The following is a 23,640-nucleotide window of genomic DNA, read 5'->3' on the forward strand; positions in this document are numbered from 1 at the left end:
CATCATGTTTTATTCAGTTATTTTTTCCTTCATGATTAAAGTAAAATGCAGCCAACTCTAATGTATCAAGTGTGCAAGTACTGTAAAGAAATGATGTGAGGGCAAAGTTTTAATGTGTGTTAACTGGTTTGTGAATGTATTTTCTACATAAAAGAAAATAGGGACATTCCTACTCTGTATTACTAAAGATAAATACTACACACATACACCGACATAACATTATGACCATTGGCAGGTGAAGTGAATAACACTGATTATCTCTTCATCACTGCACCTGTTAGTGGGTGGGATATATTAGGCAGCAAGTGAACATTTTATCCTCAAAGTTGATGTTAGAAGCAGGAAAAATGGACAAGCGTAAGAATTTGTGCGAGTTTGACAAGGGGCAAATTGTGATGGCTAGACGACTGGGTCCGAGCATCTCCAAAACTGCAGCTCTTGTGGGGTGTTCCCGGTGTGCAGTGGTCAATATCTATCGAAAGTGGTCCAAGGAAAAAACAGTGGCAAACCAGCGACAGGGTCATGGGTGGCCAAAGCTCATTGATGCACGTGGGGAGCGAAGGCTGGCCCGTGTGGTCTGATCCAACAGACGAGCTACTGTAGCTTAAATTGCTGAAGAAGTTAATACTGATTCTGATAAAAAGGTGTCAGAATACACAGAGCATCACAGTTGCAGGGCTGTTTTGGCAGCAAAAAAGGGGGACCAACACAATATTAGAAAGGTGGTCATAATGTTTTGCCTTGTCGGTGTACATTACTATTTTGAACACATAATGTTGTTGAAATGGGACAGATTGCGCCTTGCCACAAAGACGGCAGGTGTAAATAAACCCAATTTGCAAGGTACTTATTAATTTATTTATTAGGATTTTAACGTCATGTTTTATACACTGTACATTCATGACAGGCCTGATAGTTACTGGTTACACAAGGTTCATCTGTTAACAAGTTTAATGTCAAACACAGTCATGGACAATTTTGTATCTTCAATTCACCTCACTTGCATGTCTTTCGACTGTGAAAGGAAACCAGAGCTCCCGGAGAAAACCCACTCCGACTCAGGGAGAACTTTCAAATTCCACAAAGGACCCGGACCGCTCCATCTGGGAATCAAACCCAGGATCTTTTTGCTGTGAAGAGATGGTGCTACCCACAACACCACAGTGCTGCCCTCAGGATGCTTAACCAAGGTAGAACTATACTGTGGCTAAAAAGCCACAAAGACAGAACAGCATGATTCTGTAATCATGAACCAGTCCAACCTTGCTGATCTCCACACCGCCAGGGTGGTTGCCAGTTACAATAGTATACTGAGTACCAACACTGCATAACGTACCACTACTGTATGTCATAGCAGTTTTGAAATGTAATACTTCCTTAAATTTTTTTCTGTGACTGAATAACAAAAAAACTGTTTGTCTGAAAATGTTGTGGGTCAAAAATATACATACAAAAACGTAGATTATTAATTTTGTTAACTAATAGAAATTTACATAATTTCACTTAAGGACATGGTATAAAACAGCCCACAATGGAGAAAGTGGATAAAAAAGGGATAGAACAGAAAACTGATTGTCACAATATGGCAAGCTGCTAAGAGCGCCTGTGACAACTCACTTGTCATAAAAAGAGGAAAAAAGGATACCAAGAACAAGCAAAAGATGTAAATGCACAAGTAAGACATGGTATACATGTCTTTTTCTTGACATTGTGCAATGCTATGTTGAGATGTCACCTCTCAATTAGAGACTGTACACTCTATTATAACTATGTGTCTAAGTCAGATGTACGTACAGATCTCATACAGGTTCACTTGAGATTTTCTTTGATTATACAATTTTATTAGGGTGTCATGAATGTAATAAGGGAATACATAGTGTACTAATGTTCACCTTCATGTTTCTTACTGTTTCTTATGTTCACTTACTGACCATTAAAAACTGAACAAAATCTCAAAAAAGTTATTTTCTGCAGATTTATAGTTGAATAGTATTCTAAACCACATTGAGTTTTGATCCTGTGTTGTTCATTATCAAAATATTATTCAACAAAAACAGTTTAGTTTTAAAGTGTAAATGAATTTTTTTTTTACATGTATGTACTTCTGTACTTTCAATCATTTATACATACATTTTAATGTGGGGGAGAACAAAACCAAAACTCATCTGCCTTCAACTTACCAACAGCGCTCCTCGTAGGTTGATTCCGGTTTCTATAGTAACATAGTAGGATGCTTGAAGAAAAGTGCGCTGAAGCACCAGAGCCAAGAAGAGAAGCACGGCCAGTACATAAGTCTTCTCCAACAGCTCCGTGGTGGACATAAAGTAGACGCCATATGGCAGATCCTCTGTCTTGCAAGACAAAACAAAAAACTGGTGTTATGAATAATGGAATTGTTAATAAAATAAAAAAGTTCTATATTATTAAAATAAAAATGTTTCATATATCATTTTCAGTAGCAATATGAATAAAACGTTATATTTATACAGACTAATAACACATGAAAGACACTTCAGAGCTAGATCTGCTAGATCAAAACATAAAATGTGTAACACATTAATAATGCATTGACTGCATACTAAGATGGGGTATCTTAAAAGTATATTATTAATGTATAAATAATTACACCATGCTAGTCACATGCATGTCTTTATTTGTGCTGGGACTTTAACTGGGACTGGGGATTAACTACCTAGCACAAGAAGCAAAAGAAACAGAAAAAAGCCTACTCCAAACAGGCGGTGATTGGAAATGAACCCATTTTGCAGCATGCTCAACCAAGGTAGAACAATATTCTGGCTAAAAAGCCAAGAATAATAAGGGTAATGAGAATAAAACAGCAGTGGGCAAAATAACAGAAACAGCCCCCAACGGAGAAAGTGGATAGAAAAGGGATAGAGCAGAAAACTGATATGGCAAGCTGCTCAGAGCGTCTGTGACAACTCAATTCTCATAAAAAGAGAAAAAAAGGAAACACAGAACAAGCCAAGTATAGAAATGCACCCCACCCCACCAACTAGTACAACCTACGCCCAATGTGCGTCCAAATGTTGGGCCCCCTCTGAAAAAGGGTTATCACACTGTCTCTGGGGCAGTTCGCTCATCCAGGGCGGTTCCCTTATGACGCCTGAAAAGCTCCCAGAAAAACACACTCTGACCAAATATGCTTGCACCATACATCAGCAAGAGTCACAGTTTTCCTGCTGCAAAGCCAAAGCTAACAGAGAAGCCTAAAACTCTGTGAGGAAGAAACAGTGATAAAAAGAAACAACTCCACCTGGAGCGCAGTAACGGTAAACAATGTGAAATTGACTGTCAGTTAGGAGGAACTGATATGTCAATCATCTGCGCCTCATGCTCCCTCTGCTGCCAACATTTACCCCGAGCCACGTTGCCGATCTACACGGCAGGTGGGTTCATTACAGTTGCCACAAAGAAGGAAGCATCATTTATTTTATGTAATCGACCTTAGACACCTTGCTTTTACAAAGCATTTTATTATGATATAGCCAAACATGACTGTTCTGATAGCCATAAAGACTAAAATAACCTTAACATTACCTTCTTATTAAATGCCTATTAGGTCATTTTGTCTGCGAGCATGGTGGTCCTCCCTCATGTCTGTTGGTTTTACATTAACCCAATAATCTAATTAACCTAATAAGGCTGCTTATCACCCTACATCACTTTTTAAATAAAAATAACACGCCTAGCTTCATGTTTTTGGCACTGTAACTTGGACTGTTATAGCACTGTTGACGTGATGTCAGAGGTGAATCATGGCAGATGACACTGGAGAAATAGAGAGATTTGTGATATCAGCCATGTCAATGAGGTCACATGCTTGGCAAACTGAGAATAAATTGTGAATTTTAGTGAGCAATAACAAGCTCACAGATCCAGAAAGATACACCTGATTGTGTTATTACAATGACATAACTTAATGGCACAAGCAAATGAAATAGAGTTTCTGTGTGACCTTGGTTAATTAAACATCATGTTATTAAGCATGTTATTAAGTTATGAAGTCACATTATTATGACCACCAGCTAATATCCAGAGTAACCGCCGTGAGCAGCGCAGACAGCAGCTAGACGGGCTGGGAAGGACTCAGTAAGGTCCTGGTAGGTTGTCACCGGTATCTGGAGCCATGCTGACTGCAGTGCATCCCACAGCTGCTGGGGGTGTGTGGGAGAGGATCCATAGAGTGATCTGCCAGCACAGCGATTGAGGTGGTCCCACAGATGCTCAATTCAAGTTCAAGTCTGGGGAATTAGGGGGCCAAGGTAGTACTTGGAAGTCTTGGTCATGCTCCTCCAACCAATGTCGGACATTTCTAGCTGTGTGACATGTCACATTGTCTTGCTGGAAGATCCCATCTGCCCCATTGAAGACAATTTTACCCATGGTACTTTTACCCATGACAGCAATGAGGGATATATGAGCAGACAGCCTATCGCACACCTTATATACCCACCAAGCCAGCTCTAGAAACATGACTATCAAACTATTTTTATTGGGCTGTGTTTGTGCCATGCAAATATGTGTCTCTGTGGTAATTTGCGCTGCTTTAACACAGCAAACATTGTGTTTATACTGTATGATAACACCTGTCGTTTTTCAGTTTGCGGTCGTGAGTAACAAATGACTCGAGAAAATTAAAAGAACTAAAACTATGCATTAAAAATACCAGAGGCAGGAATTTGGACTTAAAGTCTAACTTCTGAGTGAGTACTTTTAATTCATTCTGATCAGCTATCAGCATATGCAATTTGTTGAGGGGGCCCAAATTTTTTTTTGCACTGGGGCCCATGAGCTCCTAGTTACGCCACTGGTGTTGCATCTAGAAATGGTTCATATTAGTACCCTGAGCGCCTGTTTTCAGTGGCAGGGTTATGAACAGAACAAGATCCTCACTTTTACCAGATAATGTGAAAAGACTCATTTTAAATAACTGGCTGAAAGATGGGTAGCTGTTAACTGTATATAGGCATTGTCTGGCTTTCTAAAAATAATTTAGATTTAATAATTTTATCCTAATTTTATGAATGTTTTTATTGGTAAACATGTTCTTGCAATAAAAATGTGCATTACTGCTCACATTTTGCTTAGTCATTAGTTTGCGATTAATTGCAATTAATTTGGTTCTTTGTAGTCCATCTGTTTCTCCTTTCATGTTGTTCTTCAATGGTCAGGACCCACACAGGGCCACCACAGAGTAGGTATTATTTGGGTGGTGGATCATTCTTAGCACTGCAGTGACACTGACATTTTGGTGGTGTGTTAGTGTGTTGGGTGGTGGTGGTGTGAAAGCAGGCTAAAAAGGTATGCAGAGAAACAGATGGAGTACAGTCAGTAATTGTAGAACTACAAAGTGCTTCTATATGATAAGTGGAGCTGATAAAATGAACAGTGATATACTGTATATACACTGTATATGCCTGGCCAAAAAAAAGGTCACCAATTTATATACACTGCCTGGCCATTAGATAATTACTGCATGTGTGATTATGTTTCAGCTGGCAACAAGTTATTTAACCCTAACTGATGCAGTGAGTAGCTTCTCATTTGTTAAACAACCATGTGGAAAGACACATCCTGTGGTCGTGGAAAAAATGTTAATCTGTTTCAGAAGGGTCAAATTATTGGCATGCATCAAGCAGAGAAAACATCTAAGGAGATGCTGAAACGACTAAAATCGGGTTAAGAACTGTCCAACGCATTATTAAAAAGTGGAAGGACAGTGGGGAAACATCATCTTCGAGGAAGGAATGTGGTCGTAAAAAAATCTTGAATGATCGTGATCGTATCGGTGATAAAAAAACCTATTTTTGTTTATGAACATAGCACACAATTAACAGGCTGGCTAGCTTGGTGGATTAGCTAACTACCCTGAGTCCCAGCCGAAGTCTGTAATAGGCATCAGGGAAACAAGTAAAGTTTTAGTTTCAGAGTCTCAATTTGCATCAGTGTATACCTACTAATTTTAAAAAAAGGACACATGTACAATACAGGAAACAATACAGCTAGCAAGCTTGCAAAATACTCTGATTCTGCTTATTCATAGATAGAAAGCAGCAAAATATCTGCAAACTTGAACTACTACTGATTTGCATTGCTCATGATTGTGTCATCAGCACTGAAAATGACCTACGTGAAATTGGTTTTGATGAATGCACTTAATCAGTGCCTGATTAAATGGAAAAAATGTGACTTCTGCACTGTGATGACTAATTTGACCAAAAACCCATATAATCACAGTCATCAGAGTAGAGAATGAGTTGGGTTTTTTTTTTTAACCTTTTGGGGCTCTTTAATAAACATGCATGTCTACCTAGGGATTCACATTACAGGATGGGATCAATACAAATGAGTCGGTTAGCACCCCTAAAAAGTTTACTCTTGAATAACATTTGAGAAAGCTAATTGCGTTTAGAAATTATTATAAATCTCTGTATTTTTACCAAGCCAACACACCTTGTTCATGCTGATAATTTCAGTTTTGTTGTCCAGGTTTTCTACAATTCCAGAGATGCAGAGAGGTCCAGCAAACCCCAGTAAGTCTGCCAGGTAGCGGAGGGTGCTGCTGAGCAGGATGGGTCGACCAAATGCACGGTACATGGACCTCCAGATAGATGGAGACTTCTCCAGGTTCTCTGCATTTTGCTGTAGACAAACACACAGAATGGCTAGCTTAAAAATTGTTTATAATAACCTAAAGAATTGGTACCTAAACTGTTCTGAAATAGTAACTGTCTTTCACTCACTGCTCATTAAACCAAAAAGACTAACGTGGTTAAACTAGTAATAATTAGTAACCATTTAAAAATGTCCATGGTGAGCCTAGTTTCAGAAAAGAATGACAATGGGCAAATGTGGCTTAGGGGTTTAAATACTGGACTAGTGGTTAAATATTTGAGGGTTTAAGCCCCTTTATCACCAAGCTTCCATTGCAGACCCTTGAGGAAAGCCCTTAATCTGTAAGGAGCTGATGCTGGCAGGTGAAAAAAAACAATGGGCAAATGTTGGTGGGGGAAGCATGAAAGTCTGTGGGTCTCCTCGACCAGCATGGGAGTGCTAAAGGCAACTGCAATAGGAAATTGGAAAGTAGACTAGACTGAGGTAAGTGGAAAAACATTTTAAAAGAAAAACACACACCTACTCTTGTTTAATCTTGGTTATCTAACTCAGACATCACGCTCGCACTAGAATCCCTATCTGTTGATTAAGAAATCTGTTGATTGACTCACCCTCTGTTCTTCATAGGCGTCTTTCAGGCGCAGATAGTTGGTCAGGGATCTCATGGCAATGGGTAACTTCCCGATCTTCTTCAGTTCAATGGGTCTCTTGTGAGCTCCTATGATGAGTGGGTTCATCCACCAATATGTGGCCTTGGAGAGCAGGTTAACAAAAGGCTGCAGAAAGCGCACACCCAGATCCTGCAGGTCCTCCGGAGGTTTTACTCGCTGAGGGTTGGTGAAGAACACATACTTCTGCAGGGGAAGATCGAACGCATACTTATTTACATACATTTCAGTTGCAGTTAGTTATCAGCATTTCTAAACATGAAATAAGAAACATGTGTTAATTTATTCATCAATTTGTTTATTTACAATGTATTTATTTAGTACATGATAGTTACAGTTTAACAAGGAAAAATGCAATGTTTGGTAGTGAGCATTTACTGTACATTTAGTGTCATTCTGAGTGCACACACAGCACAAAATCTTAATAGTATGAAGTATAAAGTCTTCAGCTGTTCTCTGCAAGACTGATTTAAAAAATGCTTATATTTTTAAGATACAGTTTTAGTTTTCAGCATTCAGCTCCTGTGAAAGTGAAAACAAATCTATTTTTCACCAAGGTATTAATTGCAGTAGCACTTCAAATTGTGATCAGATGCAACCTGCTTGCTCTAATTATTAAGATGTGTCTAGAACTCCGTTGCAGTCCTCCTGTTGCATCTGACATAAAGATAGTGAAACTGTCAAATACAGGACAATTCTTCCAAGTATAGAGTAAAGGGTCTGAATACTTCGTTGAATAACAGATTTCAGTTGTTGATTTTTATATTTTTAAAAAACTCACTTTATTATAGGTAAGGCCCTACTTAATTCGCGTCACGGACCATAAAATGAGCTGTTTCCCGTGTAATATGCAATTTGCTGGGAAATTTAAAATTTAAGGTTTGTGTTTACCTATTTAACATTTGTTGTTTGTGTAGCATATGAAATATGAGGCGCAATATGAAATATGAGGCAGTCCTAGCTAGGGCTGGGCGATTTTGCACAAAAAAAAAATCTCGATTATTTTAAAATTATAACCGATTGCCGATTACGATTTCGATTTTTTTTTTTTTTTTTTTTGTATAATGCAATTGAAATAAGACTTAAATTTCTTTTTTTTTGCATTGTAATTTCAAAGACTGCAGAAGTGCAAAAATAGTAACAGCACCACCTATAATTATCCTTGTAAGGGACTCTATAACAATAACGATATCACAATAATGAAAACAAAATAGAAATCTAAATTATCTATATGCTTTATAAGAATAGCTCACAAACAACTCTTGTTTTAAATATTGTGCAGCAGAGCCACCTTACAAAAAGTCCTTTACAGGTTTCTTAAAAGGAACACGAGCCTGTACTGTGCTGTTTTCACCACTAAGTGAGTCTGTATCAGTATCTACATGGGGGGGCATCAAGTAATCACTCAGCTCAGCTTTGATTTTGTCCTCTTGTGATTGGGGGGTGGATGAAGGGCGGGGCCAGTTCTGCTTCTAACAATATGGACTACAAATCCCAAGCTCTCACGGACTGTCACGTGACTGTCACATGTCCCGGTCAGCCAATCCTGATCGGGCTCACCGTCTCCGGAGATTTGATTCAGTTCGGCTGTGTTTAATTCAGTGAATCTTAATTAAACTCTTCTGTTTGTGTCTCGTTTTGCCGATCATGTTTGCGCTCCTTATTTCTAAATCTAACTGTTACCGTGTATAATGCTTGTTGTCTTCCGTTTACTGTTTTTGCCCTTTTGATATTAAACTGTCCCTGATTTATATTCCGCGAGCGTCTGGTCAGTTTCTGCCTCGTGACATGTTGGTATTTTAATTAAAATATAAAGTATGTAAACAATCATGATTGTCACATTCTAACATCGGGTGAAAACGTGTAACTGAGTTTGGAAAACTCCCAACAGATTATGTGGACGCAGAGGGGGTGTCAAAACACAGACTGTACACAGACTGTATGAGGGTCGTGAAATGTGGCACTTTTCTTTAAAAATTCGTGAAATCTGTGACTAGTATTTTAGTGAATTTAGTAGGGCCCTAATTATGAGTGATTACATGTAGACTGATGGGTAAAATGGCAATTATATTCATTCAAAAACAGTGTGCCAAAAGTTCGTTTCTGAATCCACTGTATATGAATTTTATAAATGACTGTTTCCTTGCCTCATTTGCAATCTTTACCCAAGACCTAGAAAGAACTTACCCTGACACGGATGACATTGATCTCAACAGCCATGAGCAGGCCATACAGCACCACCAGCAGAGCTGTGATACAGAAGCGAAGATGGTCTACACCCACACCCTCTTCTGCAAACTTCCACAGCTTGATGATTTTGGTGATAAATGCCAGCACCCAGTAGATGAACAGTGCTACATATTAAATAAAAAACATTAAAACACTATGTTTACATGCACTTTAAAAAAACATGTCATATGTGTGTCATACGTAATTTTTTTATTTTTTTATTTTTTTTATTTTACTTATTTTGGTTTCATTGTAAATTTGTGATGGGGAATGTTATGAAAACCAGGACTAAAATGTAACAATGTTTTATTTTCTGGGTTGGTCTGGACCAAGGGAGCCAGACTACAAGTATAAACACAGCCTAAAAATGTTGAGTAATGCCAGAAAGAATAAAGCCAATACTGGTGACATCGTGGTATTTGTTTCACACTTATTCCCTACTCTTTCATGATTCACAGCATCAGCATTAACAACTAACTAACAAGCAACACAGGCAAAAAAAAACAGTGTAGTATCTCTAAATCTACAATAAACCATCATGTTGTTTTACTGGATATTTTAAATAAATATCACTGAATCACACTGATAGTGATCGTGCTTCTAATTATAATATAATTGATTTGCCAGATGCTATTACCTCTTTAATGAAGAAGCTCAGCACATCACAGCAGGTTTACCAAGGGTAACATATAACTCCTCTTAAAGCTAATAAAATCACTGCCCAAATCTGACCTCTCACACTTAAAAGAGCACACATTCCTTGTTTTGTGAAGACTGTTTGTGTGTGGTTCATATTAGAACATGCATACGACACGTTCCATACACCGATCAGCCATAACATTAAAACCACCTACTTGTTTCTACACTCACTGTCCATTTTATCAGCTCCACTTACCATATAGAAGCACTTTGTAGTTCTACAATTACTGACTGTAGTCCATCTGTTTCTCTACATACTTTTTTAGCCTGCTTTCACCCTGTTCTTCAATGGTCAGGACCCCCACAGGACCACCACAGAGCAGGTATTATTTAGGTGGTGGATGATTCTCAGCACTGCAGTGACAATGACATGGTGGTGGTGTGTTAGTGTGTGTTGTGCTGGTTTGAGTGGATCAGAAACAGCAGTGCTGATGGAGTTTTTAAATACTGTGTCCACTCACTGTCCACTCTATCAGACACTCCTACCTAGTTGGTCCACCTTGTACAGTGTATCACAAAAGTGAGTACACCCCTCACATTTCTGCAGATATTTAAGTATATCTTTTCATGGGACAACACTGACAAAATGACACTTTGACACAATGAAAAGTAGTCTGTGTGCAGCTTATATAACAGTGTAAATTTATTCTTCCCTCAAAATAACTCAATATACAGCCATTAATGTCTAAACCACCGGCAACAAAAGTGAGTACACCCCTAAGAGACTACACCCCTAAATGTCCAAATTGAGCACTGCTTGTCATTTTCCCTCCAAAATGTCATGTAATTTGTTAGTGTTACTAGGTCTCAGGTGTGCATAGGGAGCAGGTGTGTTCAATTTAGTAGTACAGCTCTCACACTCTCTCATACTGGTCACTGAAAGTTCCAACATGGCACCTCATGGCAAAGAACTCTCCGAGGATCTTAAAAGACGAATTGTTGCGCTACATGAAGATGGCCAAGGCTACAAGAAGATTGCCAACACCCTGAAACTGAGCTGCAGCACAGTGGCCAAGATCATCCAGTGTTTTAAAAGAGCAGGGTCCACTCAGAACAGACCTCGCGTTGGTCGTCCAAAGAAGCTGAGTGCACGTGCTCAGCGTCACATCCAACTGCTGTCTTTGAAAGATAGGCGCAGGAGTGCTGTCAGCATTGCTGCAGAGATTGAAAAGGTGGGGGGTCAGCCTGTCAGTGCTCAGACCATACGCCGCACACTACATCAAATTGGTCTGCATGGCTGTCACCCCAGAAGGAAGCCTCTTCTGAAGTCTCTACACAAGAAAGCCCGCAAACAGTTTGCTGAAGACATGTCAACAAAGGACATGGATTACTGGAACCATGTCCTATGGTCTGATGAGACCAAGATTAATTTGTTTGGTTCAGATGGTCTCAAGCATGTGTGGCGGCAATCAGGTGAGGAGTACAAAGATAAGTGTGTCATGCCTACAGTCAAGCATGGTGGTGGGAATGCCATGGTCTGGGGCTGCATGAGTGCAGCAGGTGTTGGGGAGTTACATTTCATTGAGGGACACATGAACTCCAATATGTACTGTGAAATACTGAAGCAGAGCATGATCCCCTCCCTCCGGAAACTGGGTCGCAGGGCAGTGTTCCAGCATGATAATGACCCCAAACACACCTCTAAGACGACCACTGCTTTATTGAAGAGGCTGAGGGTAAAGGTGATGGACTGGCCAAGCATGTCTCCAGACCTAAACCCAACAGAACATCTTTGGGGCATCCTCAAGCGGAAGGTGGAGGAGCGCAAAGTCTCGAATATCCGCCAGCTCCGTGATGTCGTCATGGAGGAGTGGAAAAGCATTCCAGTGGCAACCTGTGAAGCTCTGGTAAACTCCATGCCCAGGAGAGTTAAGGCAGTTCTGGGAAATAATGGTGGCCACACAAAATATTGACACTTCAGGAACTTTCACTAAGGGGTGTACTCACTTTTGTTGCCGGTGGTTTAGACATTAATGGCTGTATATTGAGTTATTTTGAGGGAAGAATAAATTTACACTGTTATATAAGCTGCACACAGACTACTTTTCATTGTGTCAAAGTGTCATTTTGTCAGTGTTGTCCCATGAAAAGATATACTTAAATATCTGCAGAAATGTGAGGGGTGTACTCACTTTTGTGATACACTGTAGATGTAAAGTCAGAGACGATCGCTCATCTATTGCTGCTGTTTGAGTTGGTCATCTTCTAGACCTTCATCAGTGCTCACAGGACGCTGCCCAATGGCTGGATATTTTTGGTTGGTGGACTATTCTTAGTCAAGCAGTGACACTGAGGTGTTTAAAAACTCTATCAGCGATGCTGTGTCTTATCCACTCATCACAACACACACTAACACACCACCACCATGTCAGTGTCACTGCAGTGCTGAGAATGACCCACCACCCAAATAATACCTACTCTACAGTCAGTAATTGTAGAACTACAAAGTGCTTCTATATGGTAAGTGGAGCTGTGAGTGGACAGTGAGTGTAAAAACAAGGAGGTGGTTTTAATGTTATGGCTGATCGGTGTATGTATCCACTTACCAAGAAGTAATTTTGGAAAGTTTGCAGTTTCAATATTGTGGTAATAGACCACTGATGTAGTGGCTGCTATGAATCCCATAAATGCCGGCAGAAAAAGGTGTAAGTGATTGGACTTCATCTCTCTAAAAAAAGAAAATATTTACACAAATTACACAAAATAAGAATGCTCACTGGAACTAGGCAAATTATTTAATGTTGTATACAGTCTAAAAAAAGAGTATGTTTTGTATGTGTGATAAAGATTACGTGTTGGAGACGATTCCCTCGGCGATTTCACACACGTGCACAAAGAGCAATATAAAGGTGAGGATCCAGCGCATATTATGGCCAGGGAAGTGCAGCCAGGTGTTGTGGTGGATCTGCACCTTCGAGCTCTGACTGCCCCAGCCTGAATGTGCACACAGAAAAAGACAGTTAGTTAAAATCTGACTAATATTATTTTGCCTTTTAAATTTTCCATGTAATAACTTAAACGTAGGCTTAGTAATTAATGTGACAGACACGTGTGAGCATGTGTACAAATATTGAGCCTTTTGTTCTGCAATCATGTTCCTTGAATTGACAGGAAAACTCACATTTTTCACATTGCTGGTAATGACGCTAATGGTGCCTTAATTATTTGTCATTTTCAAACCCAATTTCCAGAGAATTTGGGACATTTTGTAAAAAGCAGTATTGAGCTTTTACTGAATTGACAAAAGTACAAAGAAACAAAATGCATGATGAATTTTCTCCCATTTTCTCCCAATTTAGCATAGTCAATTTGTCTTCTGCTGCTGAGAGATCTTTGACTGCAGGGGTGGGTATATTGCTGATCACGCCTTCTCTGACCCGTGTGCAGCACTTAGCGGAATCCTTTTTCCCCCATGCACTCTGCACAGGCACCTCTCTATCTGCCAATCAGGGTCCTTACACAGCGTTTGAAGACCCCACCCACATGGTCCGGTCATCCCGCCCTAGCAGAGACGTGTCTGCTGCAGGCACCGCCAATTATGCCCGCTAGATGGCGGTCAGTCGACCGGTGGCAATGCCGAGTTTCGAACCGAGGAGTTCAGAATCTCGGTGCTGGTGTGCTAGCGGAATATCCCGCTGCACCACCTGGGAGCTAAAAAAAATCAGTTTTAATGACCAATTTAATTATATTTTGTAAACAAACAAATTTTGAATTTGATGCCTGCTACACACTTAAGTTTGAACAGAGGCATGTTTTCTACTGTGTTACACTATCTTTAATATATATATATTTTTTTATACTAATTGTCACAGTTTTGCAAGTAGAATTTTTGCCCATTCTTGCCGTATCAAGACTGCAGCTGCTCAACAGGCCAAGCACTGTGTTCATAAAACCCCACTGTTGTAGCATGTACAGAATGAGGCCATGGACCATGGACTTTCAGGGAAAAGACATCGCCTTGATGGCAGCATAAGTCTCTGAAAAATCCCAATATACGGCATTTCATTCTTTCGATGAATTTGAGAAGAGCTTGGTAGTGCTGCTTAAAAGAATTCATGTATGGCTTTCTCTTTGCTTAACTAGAGAGGTAATAGAGTTTCAGGTTGCATTTCTTGACATAGCAAAACACAGTGTGAAGTACTACCAAGCCCATGTGGCTATATTTATCACATGTAATGCTGTCTTAGAGCTCTAAGCTGACGCACATCCAACAGTAGTTTCCATACCTTGCCCTACATGGATTGATAATTATCTGGATTCCTTTGATCTTTTCACAATATTATGTACAGTAGATGGTAAAAAACTCAATTATTATCGCAATCTTGCTTCAGGAAATGTTAATTTCAACTATTTGACATTTCTCTCACAAAGTTTGGCACAGAGTGGTGATCTACGGCCTATCTTTGCTTGCAAAGATGAATCCTTTGGTGGATCCTTCTTTTTACCCCATTAATGATACTCTCATTTGTTACCAATTTACCTGCTTATTGTGGAACATGTGTGTTTTCTGGATATTTTTTTTTTATTTGAGCTTTTTACTTTTCACTTATTTCCCAATTTTTTGAGTGTGCTGTAGGCACCAATTTCTTTCAATCATGTACTTTGGTCATTTAAATAAAAGTTTGACAAAATTAACAGTTAAATTAAATGACAGATTCTTGTTTTTATTGCATTTTAAAAAATGTTCCAATTTTTCTGAAAATGGGCTTTGTAATAATTTTTAAACAAACGTTTTACAAGGACAAATGGCGCAAAGCAATCAACAATGCATCCACTGGTCTAGTGACAATTGGCAGTTCACTGTGGTGCCATGCTCCCTCGACAAGCCAAAACAGATCACAAAGAAAGTATATAATAAGGATATGCATTCAGCATCCACTCTGCTACATTTGACTTCAAAACGTTTGGGAACCACTGATTTGGATAACCCATGAACTCATAGATTTAAAAAATATACACAACCTTTATAGCTCTCCCATAGCCCTCCCTATAACTAGCTGCTTTTGACTATTTCAACCATTCCCTGTACAAAGCGTGCAGACATGAATGGACTGTGCTAAAGAACTCAGTACAATTCAGTGTGGCACTGTCAACGGAAGTCGCCTTTCCAACAACTTAGTGTGCAGACTGCATTAAAAAATCTCCATTCTATTTTGATTCACACCCAGTACAGAGTTTCAAATTACTTCTGGAAGCAAGTAGAGATTAATGGATTTGGTTTCCAGCCAAGCAGCCAAAAACAAGTTATCATCACCACGTGTAACCAATATGGGATTTTAATGTAGGGAATGCTCTCATAGCTGCTAAAAAGTGCGTCATGAGAAACCTTAGTAAAAAGATATCTACCAATGCCCCAGTAATGACCTCATCTGTCACGGGCTGAGCATTAACACTTCTTAGAACTTTCAGGTACATGTGTTTTAGCTACAACAACAGTATAAAGGATTATGAATTGAAATGCTTGTTACTTTGCAAAAAGGGTTTAGGTCCTTTCCTGTCCCAACATGCCTGTGCCCCTGTGCACAAAGCAAGGGCCATAAAGACATGAAGAGAATCTTTATTTAAAGAAACTCCAGTAGCCTGCACAGAGTCCTGACCTCAGCTCTGCTAAACAGCTTTGAAATGAACTAGAACATCAGTCGAGTTTTTCTTGAACAACATCAGTACCCAGCCATACAAATGCTCTTTTGATTGAATGGTCACAAATTCTCATAGACATACTTAAAAGCCATGTGAGAAGCCTTCTTAAAAGAGTGGCTGTTGTTATATCTGAAAAGATCACATAGAAGTCACTCTATTTTAATACCATTTGGTTTTTAAAATAAGTCCAATAAGCTTATGGTCAGGTGTCCAAATACTTTAGGACATTTAGTGTTTACTATAATATATAAGGGACATGATTTATGACTAACAATCTAAAACAATCCACCTAATGCCTAGTTCATACTACATGATTTTTGTCCTGATTTTTGCTCACCGACTGGTCCGTGCTAGATTTAATCGAAACTGGGCTCTCAATCGCTATGTGTGAACTACTCAACAACTCGATCCGAGCGGCTCGCGAGTGCTCGCCCAGTGCTCGGTGACTGAAGAAATATATCTAGCTTGTCAAATATCTGGATCTGAGTCACACAACTGGCAATGAGTGCTATGTCGAACAGCCAATGAGAACGCAAGATACAGGTTGAGTGGAAACGCAGGTAAGGAGTTGTAATAAGGTGGGACAGGGGTATAATATAGTTTATATCAGAATACAATACATCGGCACACACACAAGTTTTACAGTATTTCTGACCTTATCGTTCTCTACAAAACATAACACCAACGTTGCATTGCAAAAATATTTATTAACCTCCAACTCACTGTAGAACAATCAATGCTTCTCGCATAGTCAAATGATTTTACGCTGCACATCGGCGCACAAACTTTGATCGCTCTTATTGTTGACGTGCATTTTTGACGTGGTATCATTAAACCTCTCGTCACTTCTCGCGTTTGTTTTCAAGACAAAACGTAGTTTGGGAGACCAGAGAAGCTCGCCTGCGATTCCAGTTAGTGATAGATCGTGTAGTGTGTGACCCCCTATCGCCGATCAGTCGTGTAGTGTGAAAGCCACACCGACTTGAAAGACTCCCGATTACAAGAGATCCGTGTAGTGTGTTGTGTAGTGTGAACTGTACAGCGACCTGGTGACTAAGAGAGTCGTGTAGTGTGAACTTGGCATAAGTCAATTAAGTAGACTGCCAGCAAACAAATGATGTTTTCTTACCAATGAAGAGGATAGGGAAGGTGATGAAGAGTAGGAAGACATGTGGAACGAGATTGAGTGCATCCACAAAGCAACCATTATTCAGGACTCCCTTGTCAACGCTGTAGGAGTTATTAAGATCGTTCCCACAGAATGACAAGGACATGATGCCTGACTGGCCCGGCCGATAATCTGAAAGAATGATCAGAAACAATTAATCACAAACATTGTATCTGTAAAAGAATAAGACTTACCCATGCAATAATAATAATAATAATAATAATAATAATAAATAAGGCTTATTGTTATTATTATAATTAGTATTGTACAGTTATGAACAGATGTTATGGTATAGTGCTACAAAATTGTGAACTAGTGGAATATTTTAAATGCCATTGTCAAAACAGGTAAGCAAATAACTCATATATTTGGTCCATTTGGTTTCGTATCATGCCATTTTTCCACATGGTAGCCAGGAATACGGACAGAATTAACAGCACTTTACAGCTATAATAATAATAGGAGTGTAAGGTAAGACGGAAATTGACCTGCAACACTTCGGGTCACCTTTTGCACCCCTAAAAAAGCAATCACTACACACTTGACACACTTCTTGATAAGCAGTGTATTTCACCTTGTAACTGTTCCCCTGATGTTGCGCCAGAATCACTTTTTATTAAGAAAAGGACTGTTGGAGTTTACTGTCCTCCCATTCAGTCTATGTAATAGTATAGCAACCTTTTATTGGCTGATGCAATAGATCCTGAATGGCATTCCAACCGCTCAGTGCCTCCAGTTTTCCCATAGCCCTCCAGAGACTTGAGGTCGTGTTTCATAGAATTGAACGGGCTAATTTTCCTTGAATCTCTGAAGGTAGCATTTCTGATCCATATGTTCTGACCACTGATTCAGAAAAAAACCCAGACTGGCCCACCACCACTAGCCACCAGGTATGGAGCTTTCTGGGGCTTGTGTCGTTTTACTGTCAGTTCAACAAAAACTTTGCCAATGTCACCAGGCCGCTCTACATTCTCACAGAAATAGAAACACTTTCAGCTGGTCAATGGACTGCCAAGGGGTTTTTGATTAGCTCAAAGAAAGACAAAGAAAGCACCAGTACTAGCCCTCCTAAATCTGGCTAAAAATTAATTTTAGACATTGATGGCAGCAACCAAGGTATTAAAGCATGCTTATTCAGATGTAAGAAGGGGAAAGAAAGTAGTCACCTAATTTAGTATGGGGCTGAGCCGGCCAGAACGCACCTATGGCGTAACACACCGCGAGTTGCTGGCAGTAGTTTGGCCCTCCAGGCTGACCACTCCTGGCTCCACTAGCTACTAAGCTTTAAATAGCCGAAGGGCCTGCTGGCGAGATAGCTTACATCGCTGCAGCCCTTCCGGTTTGATATGGTTCACGGAGTGGGCTTGAAGCATGCTACAGCCAACAGCTTGTCTCTGCAGTCATGGCGGGCTAAGGGGTACAGCAAATGTGATGCCAGCAAGCGCGAAGCAGCAGAAAACAATGCAATGGCAGAAATGAGAAGAGAGATCAACATCATGGCAGCACCCTAAACAGGACACCATCCTATGTGGGGCCCTAATATTATTAGTATTATTTAATTAATAATGATTAATAGTGCCAGGTGGCGCAGCGGGATATGCCATTAGCATACCAGCGCCGAAATTCTGAACTCCTCAGTTCGAAACTTGGCGTTGCCAACGGTTGGCTGGGCACCATCTAGCGGGCATAATTGGCAGTGCCTGCAGCAGACATGGTTCTGCTAGGGCGGGATGACCTAGAGGTGCCTGTGCAAAGTGCATAGGTGAAAAAGGGTTCCCTGCAATCAGGGATCCCCCAGCAGTGGGAGAAAATAATAATAATGATTAATAATAAAAAATAATAATAATAGTGCCTGAGAAAGTTCCTATTCCTATAGTTCCTATTCTTATTGACATCACAAAAATTTACATATACTGGTAGGGCACAGGTATGTCATGACAGTATTGGGATTTAACTCATTCCATCTAGTGTTTTTTTCTGTGATTAAATTATTGGAACACATATTTATTTCTCCAGATGCCACTTGATTACTGAGTATAAACTGAAAAGATGCTGGGTTGAAATATGCATACATCATTTCAAATGATTTATTTGATGGTAGAAACTAAAACAAATTAACTTTGTGGCATGGCTTGCTATATTATTGTTAGTGATGAGTACTGACTACAGTGTGGTGACTTCTCTATGCCCATATAAATAGGGCTAATTTGACTTCACCAAACTAGCCATAACATTAAAACCACCTACTTGTTTCTACACTCACTGTCCCTTTTATCATCTCCACTTACCATATAGGAGCACTGTGTAGTCCCACGATTACTGACTGTAGTCCATCTGTTTCTCTGCATGCTTTGTTAGCCCCCTTTCATGCTGTTCTTCAATGGTCAGGACTCTCCCAGGACCACTACAGAGTGTTGTTTGGGTGGTGGGTCATTCTCAGCACTGCAGTGACTGAGAAAGGTCCACCAACTAAAAATATATCCAGCCAACAGCATCCTGTGGGCAGCGTCCTGTGACCACTGATGAAGATCTCAAAGACAACCAACTCAAACAGCAGCAACAGATGAGTGATCGTTTCTGAATTTACATCTACAAGGTGGACCAACTAGGTAGGAGTGTCTAATAGAGTGGACAGTGTATTTACAAACTCCAGCAGCACTGCTGTGTCTGATCCACTCATACCAGCACAACACACACTAACACACCACCACCATGTCAGTGTCACTGCAGGGTTGAGAATGATCCAACACCCAAATAATACCTGCTCTGTGGTGGTCCTGACTATTGAAGAACAGGGTGAAAGCAGGCTAAAAAAGTATGTAGAGAAACAGATGGACTACAGTCAGTAATTGTGGGACTACAAAGTGCTCCTGTATGGTAAGTGGAGCTGATAAAATGGACAGTGAGTGTAGTAACAAAAAGGTGGTTTTAATGTTATTGCTGATCAGTGTATGCAACAATGGCCTTGTCAGATTTGGAAAGACAACTAGTTTGTCAGATTGGTCACAAATCTAAAAATCCACACCTTAAAGCTTAACTAAAGTTGCTGCAGAACATAAAAAAGCAGAAGCAGGTGGAGCAGCACCATTTAAGCCCATGTTGATGTCAACATCTCTTGCCTGTGGTCATGGCAGATTTGGTTTTTGGTGCTTCCTGGATTGTATGAGCAACCCAATAAAACCACCATCCAATTTTCAATGGATGCTAGCCGTGTTTATTCAGACACAGAAAACTCAGAACTAAGCAGACATTATAAAGGAGTACACCACCAAATAATAGCTCTTAGTTGCTGTATGTACATTCATAACTCAGCTTACTTTCATAAATAGAGATGCATGAGTACCGATACTAGTATCGGGTATTAGCCCGATACCACGCTCATTAACTCGTACTCGTACTCGCAAACGAGGCTCCGATACTAAACATCCGATACCGCGTGCCTAGTGCACGTTGCTGCGTTAACGCAGGGATTTTCAACCTGTGGGGCGGCAGTGCTTGTCTGGGGGGGCGCGAGTGCCTGACCGTCGGGCGTGACATTGCGAGATTTTTTTACTTCTAAAACTAAAGCAATTCATTTTTCACCCACGGGAGACAGATTGAATTATTCTCACTGACCACGCTCACACGCACGTTTAATGTTATTTAGTTCCGTTTGAAAAAAAAAAAAAACTTCAAAATAGAGCTAACAGCGAAGATAACCGGTTACAAAAGCAGCGACCGCTGTTATAGGACGTGTGAGTGTCTTTAATACTCTGTTCACAGTGTCGATACAAGTGATTCAGGAGTCGACTCATTTTAAGTGCAGCGTAAGTTTCTTTTCTCAGTTATCTCTCCGTGTTTACTGTTATAATGAATGATGCAGTTGTAAATGAACACCAACTACTACAGAACATTCTGTGTGACTCGCTTACATTATAAAGCTCAGGCTTAATTATACTGGTTATTACCACAGAGCGGGAGCCGACTCAGAGTCGTTTACGATTTACCGAAGTGAACCACGAATGTATGTGCTGATAGAATCGGCTCAGATGGGATCGGAATGTATTATCCTTTTAAAGTAAATATTTCAATCAGCAGAATCGCATCGCATGTATGATGTGCACAACGTTAATTACGTGCGTTTATTAATGAACGTTAACGTTAGCTTGTCAGAAGCTTTCTCAATGATGTCTGTGCGGTGTTTTTTTTTTTTTACAATTAGTGATGGCAACCCAAGCAACTGTTCCACTGCACTATTTTACACTAAAAACTACACTATTCCATAATGCTCCAGATTGCATCATTCTAAATAGGTATCGGTATCGGCGAGTACAAAAATACATGTACTTGTACTCGTACTCGGTTGGGAAAAAATGGTATCGATGCATCCCTATTAATAAACATTCAATAAACTGTTGAAAATGTGTGTTTCTTTCTCCAATAATCACAGAAGCTGCAAAAATTTTAATTCCACAAAATTCCATAAAATTATGTACACGATTATGTATATATATATGTGTGTGTGTGTGTGTGTGTGTGTGTGTGTGTGTGTGTGTGTGTACATAATATATACTGTATATGTATATATATACAGTGTATCACAAAAGTGAGTACACCCCTCACATTTCTGCAAATTTTTCATTATATCTTTTCATGGGACAACACTATAGACATGAAACTTGGATATAACTTAGAGTAGTCAGTGTACAGCTTGTATAGCAGTGTAGATTTACTGTCTTCTGAAAATAACTCAACACACAGCCATTAATGTCTAAATGGCTGGCAACATAAGTGAGTACACCCCACAGTGAACATGTCCAAATTGTGCCAAAATGTGTCGTTGTCCCTCCCTGGTGTCATGTGTCAAGGTCCCAGGTGTAAATGGGGAGCAGGGCTGTTAAATTTGGTGTTTTGGGTACAATTCTCTCATACTGGCCACTGGATATTCAACATGGCACCTCATGGCACCTCATGGCAAAGAACTCTCTGAGGATGTGAGAAATAGAATTGTTGCTCTCCACAAAGATGGCCTGGGCTATAAGAAGATTGCTAACACCCTGAAACTGAGCTACAGCATGGTGGCCAAGGTCATACAGCGGTTTTCCAGGACAGGTTCCACTCGGAACAGGCTTCGCCAGGTTCGACCAAAGAAGTTGAGTCCACGTGTTCGGCGTCATATCCAGAGGTTGGCTTTAAAAAATAGACACATGAGTGCTGCCAGCATTGCTGCAGAGGTTGAAGACGTGGGAGGTCAGCCTGTCAGTGCTCAGACCATACGCCGCACACTGCATCAACTCGGTCTGCATGGTAGTCATGCCAGAAGGAAGCTGACGCACAAGAAAGCCCGCAAACAGTTTGCTGAAGACAAGCAGTCCAAGAACATGGATTACTGGAATGCCCTGTGGTCTGACGAGACCAAGATAAACTTGTTTGGCTCAGATGGTGTCCAGCATGTGTGGCGGCACCCTGGTGAGAAGTACCAAGACAACTGTATCTTGCCTACAGTCAAGCATGGTGGTGGTAGCATCATGGTCTTGGGCTGCATGAGTGTTGCTGGCACTGGGGAGCTGCAGTTCATTGAGGGAAACATGAATTCCAACATGTACTGTGACATTCTGAAACAGAGCATGATCCCCTCCCTTCGAAAACTGGGCCTCATGGCAGTTTTCCAACAGGATAACGACCCCAAACACAACCTCCAAGATGACAACTGCCTTGCTGAGGAAGCTGAAGGTAAAGGTGATGGACTAAACCCAATTGAGCACTGTGGGGCATCCTCAAGTGGAAGGTGGAGGAGTTCAAGGTGTCTAACATCCACCAGCTCCGTGATGTCATCATGGAGGAGTGGAAGAGGATTCCAGTAGCAACCTGTGCAGCTCTGGTGAATTCCATGCCCAGGGGGGTTAAGGCAGTGCTGGATAATTATGGTGGTCACACAAAATATTGACACTTTGGGCACAATTTGGACATGTTCACTGTGGGGTGTACTCACTTATGTTGCCAGCCATTTAGACATTAATGGCTGTGTGTTGAGTTATTTTCAGAAGACAGTAAATCTACACTGCTATAGAAGTTGTACACTGACTACTCTAAGTTATATCCAAGTTTTATGTCTATAGTGTTGTCCCATGAAAAGATATAATAAAATATTTGCAGAGATGTGAGGGGTGTACTCACTTTTGTGATACACTGTATATGTACGTGTGTGTGTATATATATATATATATATATATATATATACAGGGGTTGGACAAAATAACTGAAACACCTGTCATTTTAGTGTGGTAGGTTTCATGGCTAAATTGGACCAGTCTGGTGGCCAATCTTCATTAATTGCACACTGCACCAGTAAGAGCAGAGTGTGAAGGTTCAATTAGCAGGGTAAGAGCACAGTTTTGCTCAAAATATTGCAATGCACACAACATTATGGGTGACATACCAGAGTTCAAAAGAGGACAAATTGTTGGTGCACGTCTTGCTGGCGCATCTGTGACCAAGACAGCAAGTCTTTGTGATGTATCAAGAGCCACGGTATCCAGGGTAATGTCAGCATACCACCAAGAAGGACAAACCACATCCAACAGGATTAACTGTGGACGCAAGAGGAAGCTGTCTGAA

General features: G+C 40.3%; 1 protein-coding gene across 6 annotated transcripts in view; it reads right to left on the reverse strand.

Annotated features, from left to right (window-relative positions):
• Positions 1–23,640, reverse strand: part of abcc9 (ATP-binding cassette, sub-family C (CFTR/MRP), member 9) — a 90,437-nt gene that overhangs the window by 62,537 nt on the left and 4,260 nt on the right. For 5 of the 6 annotated variants that reach the window (XM_062994705.1, XM_062994709.1, XM_062994704.1 and 2 more), the window contains exons 3-9: positions 17,005–17,175; positions 13,028–13,169; positions 12,782–12,903; positions 9,495–9,661; positions 7,251–7,493; positions 6,478–6,666; positions 2,181–2,351 (exon numbers count right to left, since the gene is read on the reverse strand). In XM_062994705.1, the coding sequence (XP_062850775.1) occupies positions 2,181–2,351; positions 6,478–6,666; positions 7,251–7,493; positions 9,495–9,661; positions 12,782–12,903; positions 13,028–13,169; positions 17,005–17,149 (1,179 nt within the window). In that variant the 5' untranslated portion in view covers positions 17,150–17,175. Of the gene's footprint in view, positions 1–2,180; positions 2,352–6,477; positions 6,667–7,250; positions 7,494–9,494; positions 9,662–12,781; positions 12,904–13,027; positions 13,170–17,004; positions 17,176–23,640 lie in introns of those variants that run through there. The other variant, XM_062994708.1, reaches the window with a different exon arrangement.

This window comes from Trichomycterus rosablanca, chromosome 1 (genome assembly GCF_030014385.1).
Source record: "Trichomycterus rosablanca isolate fTriRos1 chromosome 1, fTriRos1.hap1, whole genome shotgun sequence".
Taxonomy (NCBI): Eukaryota; Metazoa; Chordata; class Actinopteri; order Siluriformes; family Trichomycteridae; genus Trichomycterus; species Trichomycterus rosablanca.